At 20.7% G+C, this 17,324-nt stretch overlaps 1 protein-coding gene across 5 annotated transcripts in view; it reads left to right on the forward strand.

Annotated features, from left to right (window-relative positions):
* Positions 1–17,324, forward strand: part of LOC128961942 (syntaxin-binding protein 5-like) — a 70,420-nt gene that overhangs the window by 28,410 nt on the left and 24,686 nt on the right. For all 5 annotated transcript variants that reach the window (XM_054308269.1, XM_054308270.1, XM_054308272.1 and 2 more), the window contains exons 2-6: positions 7,531–7,811; positions 12,067–12,201; positions 12,350–13,003; positions 13,617–13,835; positions 15,679–15,719. In XM_054308269.1, the coding sequence (XP_054164244.1) occupies positions 7,531–7,811; positions 12,067–12,201; positions 12,350–13,003; positions 13,617–13,835; positions 15,679–15,719 (1,330 nt within the window). The remainder of the gene's footprint in view (positions 1–7,530; positions 7,812–12,066; positions 12,202–12,349; positions 13,004–13,616; positions 13,836–15,678; positions 15,720–17,324) is intronic.

The raw sequence follows: 17,324 nt of genomic DNA on the forward strand, positions 1-17,324 counted from the left end.
TGTTGTGTTACACAAAATAATATTATAAGAAAAAAAAATAAAACAAATTAATTATCGATTAACTTTATATACATTTTCAGTTTATATACAGTATATATAAATAAGCAAATTATTGGTTAGTCAACCAAATGTATAGTTAGAAAAAAATGTATGTTATTTGACGATAATAAAAACATTTATATATTTATTTTAAAACAATGTTTTTTTCTTATTGTTTTATTATAATTTTCCTTTACATTTAGTTTATATATATATATATAGATTAATATTATTATTATTATCGAAAAATAACTAATTATTTATATCACGAAAAGTATGTTATAGTCTACTGATACTAATATTGTGTGGCAATTGTGTGATATATTTTTTTATCAACAATTTTATTTATCAGTTATTTCTATAGTCAATATGTATTGCAATCACACAGTCAGACAATTATTAGATATACTGTTTATCAATTGTTTATCAGCTTTTGGTTTAGTTAGTTATAATAAATGATAATATTTTGTTTATAAACAAAATGTTTTTATTAGTATTATTTGTATTATTAATATTAAGTTTATATACGAGTAAAATTTATATAGATATACAGTATATATATTATATACTGTATATAATAGTATAGTATATATAATATATTGTATGTTTATAATATTTACATTGTTTCAAACAATTATTGTATATATAAACTAATTGCTTGTGTATAGTAGTTTTATTATTGGCTTTATTTTATTTCATTATTTACGGTATTTTATTGCATCTAATATTAAGTAATTAAGTTCATGAAAAAAAATTTTGTTGAAATTTTGTTAATGATTTTTTTTATTATTAAATTTGTTTCCATGGTTGGATAATTTCTTTATATATACTATATATATATATATATATATATATATATATATAATTAGTTAGCAATTTTTATCACATTTTTACTAAATATAATAGTATTTTATTTTACAGAATATTCTGTATAAAGGTATTTGATTTATAGAATTTAATTTTTGCTATTTTACACAATGAATATATAATTGATTATTTTTGTTGGCGTTGACATAATTTTTTATTATTATAAATAATAAATTTAATAAAAATATAATTTTATATTTATGTATTTTTTTATTATAGTATTATATAAACAAAATATATTAATATTTAAATTAAGTCTTATATAGATATAAACTTTGACTTACAGAGATAAACAAATAATATGATATATATACTGTATATATAATGATTTACATGAATTATTTGCATCAATAAATATATATATTATCAGATTAGTGGAAAATTTTCTTTAAAAAAATAAGTTTTATTAATATATCAATATATACACTATATATATATATATATATATAAAGTACTATATAATCCATTTATGCAAATGATTAGACGTTTGATATTTATTTGACACATGTTTTCAAAAAGTTCAACATTTAAAAGATTTTATACTTTCGGAAATAAATAAAATATAAATACTTATACAATATATTATATATAGAATTATATATATATATATAGCGAGCACACAATTACAGTATATCAGTCAGATTTAAAAAGCATATATATATATGTAAAGAAAAATATACAGCAATTTATTTATTATTATATAAAAAAAAGTTGAAAATATTTTTCCATTTATTTTTTAAAAGTAAAATATATATATATAATATAATATAAATAAAAAGTTTTTTTTGTCTAATAAAATACTATAGAAAAAAACACATACACTCAAAATGAAAAGTATTTTTATGATTTTAGTTTTTTATTTTATTTTGTTGTTGCTTTTATTTCTAGATTTTATTTTTATTTTTTCATCTCAATTTAAAACTACTTTTACTTTATATATATAATATATATATATATATTTTTTTATTTTATTTTGTCTAAATTTTTTTGGTCAACCATTTTTTCTGTATAGTAGAGCTTAAAAACCCATCATTTGTTATAAGTTTATACATATACTGTATATATATATATATAATATATAATATATAATATATATAATATTATATAATATAATGAATTGATGATTCAACTTATAGATAACATTAATGGAGTTTTTTTTTTAAAAAAAGTTGTAAAATAAAACATTAATGTTTGAAAAAAATAATAACAATTATACTAATAGTAATTGTGTGTATATATTAATTGTGTGAATTAGTTGAGATTTATTTTGTTTTTGTTGTTGTCATAAAAAAAATTTAATAATTAATTATTTATTACTTTTGTAATATTATTATTTTTACTATTACTCATTCATTATCAACCCACACACACACATAGTATATACTGTGTTTACAGTATATATAAATTTATATATATATAATATATATATATTGAAAAAATAGCCCTTATAATCATTATTAACGTTTTTTATTTGATTATTATTATTATTTATTTTAGTTTTTTTATCGTTAAACTACTAATGTCTTCGCTGTACTACTGATTATATACAGTATATAACAGACTCATCATTAAATTGATTTCATTTAGTTATTTATTTATTTTTTTTTTGTATTTTTATTATTAGTGAATAAATGCTATAATTTATTTTTTATTATTATTATATTTTTTTGGATTTATTTTTCAAGTATAAACTATCATATGAATAGCATTTACTGCAATGCATTAAAAATAAATAAATAAATAGATAATTATTATAATCAGTGTTTGACTTATAGATTAATGATTATTCACATTCATTATTATTATTATTATTTGGTCTAAAATTTCAATTAATTTTATAAAAATTTTTATACTATTGTTTAGCTCTCTGTCTCTCTCTCTCTCTCTCTCTCTCTCTCTGTCTGTCTGTCTGTCTGTCTCTCTCTCTCTCTCTCTCTCTCTCTCTGTCTCTCTCTCTCTCTGTCTCTCTCTCTGTCTCTCTCTATCTATCTCTCTCTTTCTCTCTCTCTGTCTCTCTCTCTCTCTCTGAAAAATCATTAATAAATTTTTAGACATTTTTCATTGAGAATATTCTCAAAATGTTTTTATAWTTAGATTTATTTTTATATAAAAATATTAATAATTTATCATATATTATACTTTATGATGAAATATATGGTTATAAAACATTTGTTCATTAATTTAGTATTATTTGTTTTCATCAAAACAAAACAAAAATTGGCACATAATTTGCTAAATAATTTATTTAGTGGTCACACATAAAAATTAGGCTATTATTAGGCTTTCAATAACAACCAAAAATTTTTTATTATTTTAAATATCTATCATATAATTGTTGAATAACAAAGAGCTTTATTTTATAAAAAATAAAAAATATTTTTTTTTAAATATTCATATATGGTTATTATCATTATTATTATTATCATCATTATAATTATTGTTATAAAATAAAAAGATTAATTTATTAATATATGTTTAACATTGTCAAACATATTTTTTTGTTATTATTATAATTATAAATCTAAATAATGATTAATAGATTTGTATTTTAATTAAATAATTTTTTTAATAGTTTTTCCAATTATATTTCTATTAATAGATTTATGTGTTTAGTTTTATGAATAAATTTTTGCTATTGTTTAGGATTATAATAATTTCCATTATTTATAATAAATATTTATTTGAATTTATTAATCATATTATAGAATAATATATTTTATAAGGATTTTTTAAAAATTATTTATAAATTATATAATACTCTAGATTTAAAAATTATAATAAATTCATGATAAAATTATATTTAGAAATTTAATTATTTTTATATATATATATATAAATTTTATCATTACTATTATTTTTATTATAGAATATTCTGATAATATTAATGATAAGTTTATATATATATATACCGTATATATATATATATATATATATATATATATAATACATATGATTATGATAAATGTCATGACAAAAGTCATAAAATTGTGATCAAACAAATAATAAAATTATCTATCAATAGGATATATACAAGTTATATAGATTTGCTGCTCAGGCATAACGTTAGGCATAATTTTTTTTATAGATTAGGTAGGAGTGAGTGATAACAAAAAATAATATTACGGTATATACAGAAAAATCTAATTTACTCTATAATATAATCAAAATAAAATGACATCAATGTTATTAAGCATTGCTTTAACATTGATTATTATTATCATTATTATTATTCTTTATATTATATATATGACATACAAGAATCTACATATTGATTGCTTTTTTGTATATATATATAGTTTTTTTTATTAAAAAGGAAATTATAATATATATATAGTAGACATAAATAGCAAAATTTAATACAACTGTGCGATAAAAGTGATGTGCAAATCACTCATTAATGTCTCATAAATTATTTTCTACCCAAACATACAATACATACATACACACACACACATACACACACACACACACACACACACACACACACACACACATTCACACACACACACACACACACTTACATACATACATACAATTATATATGAAAATTTTTATATTATTATAATGATTATGTTATGTATTTTTATCATTAAGATTATTATTATTAGTATTTAAAGTGGATTTTAATGTAAATTAAATTTTAATGAAGTTTTCTTTTTATATTACAGTATAGTTTTGTTTCTTTACTACTAAGCTTATCATACGATACTATCTTTTTTTTAGTGAAACTTTATGCTAAAGATTATATATATATTTTTTTGTATTATATATTATTAATATAATGTTGTAAATACTGTTAAGCAATTATTTTATAGAAATTTTATTTTTAGGTTTATATATACAGTTTATTATATTTAATTTATTATTTGCTGTCAAAAAAATTTATAACAATTAGTTGGGCGTTAGTTGTCATTTAGTATTTTTTCTTATTATTATTATTATTATTATTTCAGTTATTTTATATACAGTATTAAGTTAATATAATTTATTAATTCAATAGACATTTGATTAGTGTCTGTTATTTTTATTTTATTATAGTCACAATTGATTTTAGTATATATATATATATCTATATATCTTATTTATTAGTATAATTTTATTACTATTTGATTTGTGTGATATATAATACTTTATTATATATATATATATAATATAAATTTTATAGGATTTATGTTTTAGGAAATATACTGACTAATATTTGTTTTATTAATATTTACAATATATTATTATTATTATTATAAATATACTTAGATTTTTTTACTGCACGAAACAATAAGATAAACTATATATTATAACTGATTTTCTATATATATATATTATTATAATTTAATTTTAACTTAAAAATCAAATTTAATATACAATTCAATTTTAAAATCAATTAAAAAAATATTATAAAACGTTTTTTTTAAATAATTTATTATTTTTTATTATGTCTAACAAAGTCATTGAAATTGTCACTGAAAATAATAATAGTAATAATAATAATAATAACAAGTATGTACTGTATGTTATATATATTTATTGTACCCATAATTTTCATTTATTATATAGGGATTTATATAAAAATTTATTTTATTATAATATAACACATAAACACTATGGCCTCTAAAAAAATATATAAAGTAAATAATCTCATTGAGTGTAATATACGAGTATTTGTGTGACACTTGAAGTAAATCCCCAATAATAGCTATACATATATTATATTTATAATATTAAAAAAAAATAAAATATTTTACTGTATTTACAGTATTTACTAGTATCCCATATTTTAAGTTAATGTTATTTAAATTATCATTATTAGGGTAGTAGTAGTAGTAGTAGTAGTAGTAGGTGTAGTATTATTTATTGATAAAAAAATATATTTTGACTTAATATTTTAAATAGTGTCCGAAATTTTTTTTTTTTATAAACGTGACCTACATATTAGGTATAATATAACATAAGTTTAATCAATAGAGAGAGAGAGAGAGAGAGAGAGAGAGAGAGAGAGAGACTCATTGATTGCAATAACTATTTACAGTATATTGAGTATTGATTTGTCACTCAATTATTAACACAACAGAGTGTTTTGTCAGTAAAAAAAAGTCATTAAATCACTTATATTATTGACATTTAGTAGCTTATGTTATGTACGGTAAATCACATATAAACACATACACTGGTAATACATGCAAACATACAGTTATATACTGTATTAGAAATCTTTATTTTTGTATTTTCTGTCAAAAAACGTGTCGTGTCTTTCAATTTTTTTGCCATCAATTGCTTGAAATGACATGAATGCGTAATATATATATATATATATATATATATATATATATAAATGTATATATATTTCTAAGATATAATTCCCCGAAATACATGACATCTCTTCAACACATATAATACCAGATAATATATTTCTCTCTCTCTCTCTCTCTCTCTCTCTTTCTCTGTTACTTAAAAACTAAACATATCACATATTTTGATGGCTGTCTGTCATGAGTGAGTGTGTGTTTATGAGAGAGAGAGAGAGAGAGAGAGAGAGAGAGAGAGAGAGAGAATTTATAATAAATATTAAAATTTGTTTTTTACTGTTTGGTTTGTTTATACCATTCAAACATATGCTGGAAATGATTGAATAATGCAAATATCTAGACATTAATACAAGATTTTGATGTATGTGTTTGTATGTATGTATGTATGTATGTATGTKTGTGTGTGTGTGTGTGTGTGTGTGTGTGTGTGTGTGACAGTGAGTTTTTTGACATTTTTCATATATATATATTATTAAATATTTTGCAATTTATTGCAGCCTATCATACGAAAATATCATTTATTTTTTCTAGTATAGTAAAAAACATTTACATTTAATATTATTAATATTAATATAGTATATTAAGTTATCATCATTAAATTATATATATATATTTAAAATATATAATTATACTGTTGTGTAATATATTGTATTCAAAATCATTAGTTTACAAATTAGACTTAATCATAATGATTTGTTTTTTTATAATGATAAATATCAATTTTATTACTTAATATATATATATATATATATATTAAATTTGATTATTTATATATAAATTTATATTAATTAACATTGAAATGAATTTTATAATTATGTTTATTATAAAAAAAATTATATACAATAATATTCTTGGTACTTTTTTGTGCAGTATATAATTATTTAACAAATTATTTATTTATTTTAAATAATTATTTTACTTATAATTATTTAAATTTCATAGAAAATTATTATTATTATTATTATGAGTTATAATAATTTTTTTAAAAAAATACTTTAATTACGTAAAAAGACATAATAGTTTAATCTCAATTAAATTATAAATATTAGTAATTAAAATTATATTATTTCTATACTAATAATAATAATAATTAAGTGTAATTAGTTAAACAAATATTTAACAATTTTTTAATATTTATTATGACATATATAAATTATTTATATTATTTTGCGATATACTGTATATGCGATTACCCTATAAATACTAAATTATTATTTTTAGTTAAATTATTTACATTTGRTTTTTCTTATACATGAAATTATAAATAATAATAATATTATTAATAATTTATTTGTTTTGTTGTTGTTTTATAATTAATTAACAGATCGTAAGGCATGGCTTTCCCCATCAGCCGACAGCCGTAGCCTTTGATCCGGTCCAGAGACTGATAGCTATTGGCACCAAAACGGGTTCACTGCGTATACTGGGCCGACCCGGTGTCGACATACAAGTACAACACATACCGGCCTACGCTGTAATGCAGATCATATTTATGGTAAACAATGGCCAACTGTTATCGGTTTGTGCCGACGATAGCATACATTTGTGGAGTTTGACGGCTAAGCCGCCGGAAGTGATCCATACAATCAAGTTTCAAAAAGAAAGGTATGTTTTTTTGTTTGTTTATAATTAATAATAAATTTATTTTATTTTTTGTTTTAATTATAACTAAACTATTTGTGCCATTATTTATGTATTTAATAATAAATAATTATAATTTAATATATATATAGTTTGTTTAACACTCGATGTCGTATTTTGATACGTTTTTTGTAACGGTATTTGTGAATAGTATTTTACAAATATCATATTGTTTTCTGTTTGTAAACACAAGTAGACATATCAATCAAACATTTGTGATAACAATATGTCCACCGAAGCTGACCAGTCTCCCGAAGAAGAACATATTCGGCATTGTATTTTATACGAATTTGATCGAATGAAGAAATTGGGCCGAATTAATGCCACCGAAGCGACAAAACGGATCAATGAAGTATACCCCGAATCAATTGGTGTTCGAAAAGTTCAGAGATGGTTTGATCGATTTAAATCGAATGACAGATCTCTTGTGGATAAGAGTCGAGGACACCCTACTATTGTCATCGATAATGAAGTTCTTTTGAAAGAAATAGAAGCGGATCCGAGGCAAACTCTTCACGATTTGTCACATAAGTATGGGGTTTGTCGAACTACAGTATATAACCATTTGACCGAAATTGGCAAAGTATATAAAATCGGAAAATGGGTACCACATGATTTGTCACCCGAACAAAGAGCCAATTAGAGACATGTCGACGTTTGCTGTCAGATCTCAAAGACGTTCCATTTTTGGAACAAATAGTGACAATGGATGAGAAGTGGGTGTATTACGAAAACCCTGTCATAGGTGGTCAATGGGTCGATCCTGAAGAACCTGCGATACAGACGCCGAAAAGAAACCTCAATCCTATGCTGTGTGTTTGGTGGGATTGGATTAGTATTATTCATTATGAAGTTCTCGAATATGGTCGGACGATAACATTGAGCTCTATTGTCAACAATTGGATATTATATTGATGGTAAAACGTCCAAGATTAATTAATTGTAATAGGATTAGATATCAAAGAGACAACGCGTCGAGTCATACTTCAAGAATGACTCAAAATATATATATATACTCTCCAGACATCGCACCTTCAGATTATTATTTGTTCCGAAATTTACAGACGTTTCTTAATGGAAAAACATTCACTGGAATCGATGATATCAAAAAAACCATCGATGAGTTTTTTTCTCAATCAAAGGACTACTTTCAGAAGGGGATTATGGCTTTGCCTGAAAAATGGCAGAAAGTCATTGCTAATGATGGACATTATATAGATAATTAAATTTTATTGTATAATGGTTAATTTTACATTTGAAATATTAGAAATAAAACGACACCAAGTAATGAACAACCCATATATATATATATATATACTATAAATATATTCCAATTTATAATAAGTATAATAWTTTTTTCTTTTAAGTTTAGTATTTATGATATTTAAATTAATAATATTTTTTTAAATTATAACTTATTTATATAATRAAATGGTTTTATTATCTTAAAATATTTAAAACACYTAAATTTTATAARTTGTCATTTAATATTGTTAAATTACTGTATAATAAGCCWTAAATTGTCTACTATATTATAATATATATTATAGTAAATGAAAATAATAATAATAATAATAACAATATAAATAAAATCTTATAAAAGTATTATAATTTAAAGTACTGATTAGGACGACATCATTATTATATTAGATACTCTATTATTATGTATTATTATTATTATTATTATTATTATATAATATACTATAGATATGTACTATAAGTGTGTGTTTTGTATAATAAGCCATTCATTTAGCTGATAATCTCATTGTTGTAGTTGTTATCAACCGCTTTCACACAAATAAATGTAATTAAATATATATTAGTATATTATATATACACTGTATATTGCTATACTAAATATATAATAAATTTATCACATAAATTAAATATATTTATATATTATTTTGGTATAAAAGTGATGACATAATAACGATAGTGTTTACGTATATACTCTATATATATATATATGTTTTACATAAATATCCAATTATTTTATAATTATATTAATTTTATTCAATACTTATAATAAATAAATGTCATAATATAATGACTTAGATTTTTTGTTTGTTTATATTGTTTATGCTTATAACATACATACATACAAACTAACATAAAAATAAATTTCGCTTATCGTACATAAGATTATCATTAGTTTTATTGACTATCTCTTAATATAACTGTATAGCTGTATATATAGTACAGTAAAGAAAATGTCCAGTAATTTATTTGTCACAGATTTAAGTGCATGTATTTAGTTATATATATATATATATATATATATCTGTATGTATGTATGTATGTGTTTGAATGTGTGTGCAATTTTAAGAAAGATTTTTATTATATTCAGTAGTTTTTTGCTTCTCATTTTGAAAATCACTGGCAATTTGCATAATTTTATAGCACTTATAGCATAGAGACGACAATGAAAGGGACAATCACATACATACACACACACACACACAGAGAGAGAGAGAGAGAGAGAGAGAGAGAGAGAGTCCTATATATGTTTATTGTTGAGCACTGGTAGAGTAAATTAATGATTGTCTTGTTTGCTACTAAATTACCTTTTGTTTTATTTATTTATTTATGTGAATCGCTTTCTCATACATACATTTACTGGCAAATACACTGACAGAGAGAGAGAGAGAGAGAGAGAGAGAGAGAGAGAGAGAGAGAGGAAATAATTATATACAGAATATTCTGTATTCTTGATATACTGTATATAAAGATTTTTTTTTGCAATTCATATTCTAATTGAATGAGAATTATTTAGATTACATTTAATTCCCTGATTTTGATTTTAATTTTGTTTTTTTTATAAATTTTTGTTTTGTTTATTTCGTTTGTTTTTAGTGATTGTGTGTAACTGTTTGCATACAGACTATTATTTTAATTAAAATTAAATGAAAAAAAATAAAATAAACTATTTTTGTTTAACTAAACAATATAAATAAATAGTAAATATTGTAAATTTAATAAATACATTGTATTTTAGATTTTAAAATATAAATTTAAAAAACATTACATTTGTGTCCATTTAATATATATAYATATATATATATATTATATATATAACTTTACTAAAAAATGTATAATAATAAACTAGAAATTTATTAGATTATATATATATAGTAATTAACAATAAATTAAATAACAAACTAAACAAAATTTAAATATTAAATTTCAAACTCAAAAAATTTCAAAGACAACAATAAAAGTTGTATAATATTATTCAATATGAAAAAAATTATATAATAAATTAGTTTGTAATACAATATAATAAGCAAACAATAACATCAAAAAACTGTATGAGTTTTATTTAACATTTGTTTGAGTCTAAAATTGATCCAATAGGCCGTCTACAGTGTAGACTCTACACACACACACACACACACAATCCCTGTCCAAACCCCTAACTAACTAACTAACTAACTGTGCGCTATGCACTGGTATTTACTTGTATTGTTATTTATTATTATTATTATTATTATTATTTATAATAACATTGGTGTGTAGTTTTATACTTGATTTTTCAAACTAATTTAATCAAAATTGCCTCAAAGCTTCAAACATAACATTATGTATATATATATATTTTTTTTGTTAAATTATTATAAATACTTAAATTAATAATACAGTAATAATAATAATAATAATAATAATTTTAATAAACATTCAGTATATTATAATAGTTTAGTTAAACAAGAGTTTTGATTTTATAGAAAGTTTTATTAAATAAATTATTTTTTGTTTATTTATTTTTCATTTTATTGGATTATTATTATATTGTATATTAATTTTAATGAACAAACTGTATTACTATTATTACTATTATATTTATTATGACTTTAAAGATAATTTTAGTCAATTTTCTTTGTAATAATGATAAAAATAAATTATTATTATTATTAATAATAATTACATATTTATATACACATAATATTAACAGTTTTTAAGCCGATTTGCATTTTTATGAAATAACTATTTTTATTATAATTAATTAATAAATTTTTATAGATAATTGTGTTTATTTAAAGTTATTTAATACTATATTTTTTTTTAAATATAAATTAATATAATTTATTACACATATTATATTTAAACAAATAAAAATTAGATTTTTATTTTAATAAAAAACATTTAATTAAACAAACAAAAATAATTATATTATAATACTAATTATTTTTATAATTATTATTTTWTATATATATATAATTAGGATAACCTACTGTCATCTAACCTTCCAAAGCAAATGGCTATACGTGGGCACCGAGAGGGGCAATGTTCATGTGGTCAATGTAGACACACTGCAACTGTCCGGCTATTTAATCAACTGGAATAAAGCCATCGACTTGTATGTATAATAGTATATATCTAACATACCTGTGCTAACACACACAAACTACTAATAATATTAATTGAATTAATTTTGTTTTAATAATGTATTTGTTTTCAAAATTATTTTCATAATCTCCTAACACACACACACACATCCCATATAGATCACGTAAAACACATCCCGGTTCTATAGTACACCTATCCGACTGTCCCATCGATTCAAACAAACTGTTACTGGGCTACGAATCGGGTTGTATAGTACTATGGGATCTCCGTAGCAAATCGGCCGACTGGCGGATCTACTATCACGAGTCAATGAAATCGATTAGCTGGCATCACGATGGYCGGCAATTTATTGCCAGCCATACCGACGGCAGTGTTACCACATGGTCGGTCAGAGGTGGCCAGAAACCAGTTGCGGCTATTTGGCCACATTCGAAAGCGCCCAGTGATATGAAACCCGAACCGTGTCGGCCAATCTATAAGGCCGAATGGCGTACCGTTCGGACGGGCGAACCCTATATTGTCTTCTCTGGCGGTCTTCCCGTACATAATAGCGGCAATTCTGGCGGTGGTGGTTCGGCAGCGGCCAAATCTGCARCGGCGGCGGCGGCGGACAGTAGTAATAGCAAAACAAACGGTTCCCAAAGTTTGACAGTAATTCACGGAAAGGCTACCACTGTATTGGAAATGGAGGATACAATCATCGACTTTATTACACTATGCGAGTCGGCCTACGAGTCCGACTTTAACGATCCGTACGCTATTGTGGTGTTATTGTGCAACGATCTGGTTGTTGTCGACCTGTTAAGTCCCGGGTATGGTATCTATTGATTGATTGATAGCATATATATACTGTATATATATATATATATATATATATATATWTATTTATTTATTTTTTTGAAGGATTTAATTTATTTGTTACTTAAAAAAAAAGATTTATGTGTTTCTATAATTAATTGATTTTAGTGTTGTTGTTGTTATATATATATTTGTTTTTGTTTTATAATTGGTATTAACTTAAGATTGATTTATATATATATATATATATATATATATATATATATATATATATATATATATTTAGTTATATCATACTTGTTATTAATGTCTATTTAATACTAACATTTACACTAGTATTAAGGGCTCACCTATAAATATATATATATATATATATATATATATATATATACAGTATATACTGTTGAACATAACAGTGCCCAATCAGTGCACAGGTGCTGCTGAATCAATTAATTATTTGTCACACAATTATGACTTTTTTTATATATAAATAAATCTATAACTAATTTATCATCAGCACCTACCTAACTATCTGTAAATCTAGTAATAAAAAAATAATTTATTAGTTAATTAATTTAATTAATTAATTAATTTTTTTTTGTTACACATTTATTCTAAATAATTCAGGTATCCATGCTTTCATAATCCCTATTCAATGGATATACACGAATCACCCGTTACCTACTGTTACTATTTGGCCGACTGTCCTACCGATCTGGTCTATGCGTTCCTTACTGTTGGCCGCAAAACTAACAAACCGTCTGGATTTTCCGATAAAGAGTGGCCAATCAATGGCGGCGAATGGGGTAACTCAACGGTCAGCTACCCGGAGCTCATTATAACCGGGTATTTATATATACATGTTGTTTATATATATATATATATACAATATATATATTAGCTAAATATATGGATATTGTTTTATATAAGGAACAGTTAGCTCAATATGCATACACAATAAACAAGAGTTTTATTTTTTAGTTTTTTTGTTGTCTATTTGTTTGTTTTATTTTTTTAGTCTTATCTATTTTAATTATTTATACAATACTACCTGGATAAGTACATTGAATTTTCTCAATAATAATAATAATAATACAGTAATATATAAATGATACAATCAATTGACGTCAATACTATGTGTTGTATTATAATTTTTACTGATTGTATCCTAATATTTTATGTATTCAACTATATATATTGCAATTGCAATTGTAATTTACTGTATATATAATATGTATATATTTACATTACTATTGTGTTAGAAGTAAAAAAAACTACTACTCCTTTTAGTTGTCAGATATTTATTTTTTTTAATTAGTAGTTTTGTTGTTAATGCCTTTTTTATTAGACTAACTAACTAACTAACTGATCCCGTTTTGATTTGGATTTACAAACCTAACTGTCCATAATAAATAAAAATAAGCCAAACATTACTAAATATATCGGTTACATAGTATAGTATAGTTTATAWATGGCATTTTGAATTTTTTTATTTTAATTATAACTTTATATAATTATTAAAAATTTAATTTAACTACACTATGATAACTGAGATTATACTGTATGTATATATAAATATTATTTATATATTACATTTATATGTAAAGGACAGGGAGATTTTTTTATGATATGCAAACWCAAATGTTGGAATATTATTAATAGGAAATATTTTTTTATATATATATATATACTTATATAAATATTTTTAAAATATGCTATAAAATTGTTATAATATTATATATATATAATGGAAACATATCTAAAGTATGTATATATATAWAAACTATTTTATTCAAACATTTCATACAACAACAACAACAACAAAAAGGTTTAAATGAAACGGAAAATTATTTTATTATTATATATATTTTTCAATTTGATAGATATAAGAAAATTTTATATAAATATAAATAGTATTAAATACAAAAAAAATAGTAGTATTGTATGACATGTTTATGATAAGCATATTTATTATTAATATTATTACTATTAGTCATATTATATTCAGATATTATTCAAATATTATTCAGATATTAGCATTATGTTTGTTATTATCAAATATTAAGATTTTGTCAATAAAATAGAGAAAAAAATTCATATAATTTACTATAAAAGAAATATATTAAAAAATAAACTATTTTTTTGCGGTTTAATAAATAGCAATTGAATTAATTTTCTGGTTTTTATTATTTATTTTTAATATAATAAATTTTGCTATATTTTATTTTTTTTATTAATAATATTTGCGAGTTAATTGCATTAAGAGTACTTTATTATTTGATATAATAAATGATTTTTTTTTATATTAATACTTTACAATTTACTTAAATAATATATTAAATAAAATTTTTAAATGAGTAATATTTTTTGCATAWATATATAAAGATTATTAATAAATAAAAATTTTATTTTTATCTCAATGAAAATTAGTTTATTAGAAAAAGTTTATACTAAATATTAGCACAAATAATATATATATATATATATATATATATATATATATAATTATATTACATTTGATTTACACAATTATCATTAAATAATTAGATAAATACATATTTGTTTATTTATTTTTCAATTTACTTATGAAAATAATTTTTAATTAATTTGATTAAAATTAATATTTTTTTACTTTTTATTTATAAATTAAATTTTAAAAAAAACAATAAAATTATTATTATTATTTTAGTCATGCGGACGGTTCGCTCAAGTTTTGGGACGCATCGTCAGGTAATATACCCTTTAGTTTATAAATTTATATTTAAATTATTAATAATTTTTTATTAAAAAAAATACTAATATAAATATRTATATACTTTTATATAATAAAAAATAGAATTTTAGTTTTAATATAAAAAATTTATTATTATTAATATAAAAATTAATTTTAAAATAATAAAATTTTTATAATTAATTTGCAATGTTTTTTTTATATATAAAGTACAGTATTGTTTAAATGTTATAATAATTTTTATTTATTTATTTATCCATAATTATTGAGATCAACTATAATTTATTTTTTTTGTATTTATTTATTATTAGTTTGGTTAAATTTTATAACATTTAATAATAATAATAATAATAATAAGATTAATGATGATAATAATATTAATATTATATATAAAATGTAAACCTATTTAAAGGTATTTTGTTTTTAAAATAACAATTTTTCTATAATTTTATTACATGACTGACCATGGCAGTTTACTGTTAATATTATTATTAATTTAATGTAGTATTTTTTTGTAATAATTTTTTTTAAAATTTATTTTATTATATTTAAATAGTTTGTAGATAAATTGTAGTTAATAGCAGTATTACTAGTGTAGCGTCAAAATTAATTAAATAATTTATWTATATATATATATATTATCAACAAAGAAACAATTAGATGAGTTAACACACAAATTGCATTTGACTTATATTATTGTTTTATTATTATTATTTTTATTATAAAGATTATGGTATAAAATAATATAGCTTGAATACACACACACACAAGTTTATATAATATAAATATTTTTGTTTTATTTTTTTTGTTTTGTTTTTTTTTGGTTCAACATTAGTTATTTTGCTTATTATATTATATTTTTTGTTTTGTTTTATTTTTAATACAATTCAAGCAATTGTATGCAATTTGTACTATTTGTTGGTAACATATTTTGTTTTGTTTTGTTTTGTCTGAATGTTTTACATAATACTATTAACAAAAATAATAAAATGAATAATAAATTTAGTTTTTAGATTTTTTTTTATTTTGAGGGGAGATTTTATACTATAGTTTTTTTTAATACTATAGGTTGCATACAAAATACAGAATATTTTTTGCTAAACATTAATAGTTATGGATATATATTTATATGTATAACATTTGTTTTGCATGTAAAATGATTTTTGTCTTATATTTTGCAAAATAAAACAATTCCAGAATATTCTGTATATTATTTTATGGTTTTACACAATTTACTGTAGGTTTTTGAGATAAATTTCAATTTGAATTTCTAATATATAAATAATAATAATAATATTATTAACTATAGAAATAGTATAACAAATTATATAAAACACAATTTTCTAGACAATGTATTTAGATATATATATATATATATATATATATATATATATATATATATATATATATATTTAGATACATATGTATTGTATAAAATTTAAATGTTTCTATGTATACTATAAATTTAAGATATATATATTTAATTTTAAGCCATATAGTTATTAGCTAAACGACAAGATATATGTAATATATAATTTTTTATTTTAAAAAACACAAAAACATAAATTATTTATAAGATAAAATTATAACATAAAATTTAAATA

This window comes from Oppia nitens, unplaced genomic scaffold (genome assembly GCF_028296485.1).
Source record: "Oppia nitens isolate AA-2021 unplaced genomic scaffold, nextdenovo-longstitch-racon4-pilon3 scaffold5_pilon_pilon_pilon, whole genome shotgun sequence".
Classification (NCBI taxonomy): Eukaryota; Metazoa; Arthropoda; class Arachnida; order Sarcoptiformes; family Oppiidae; genus Oppia; species Oppia nitens.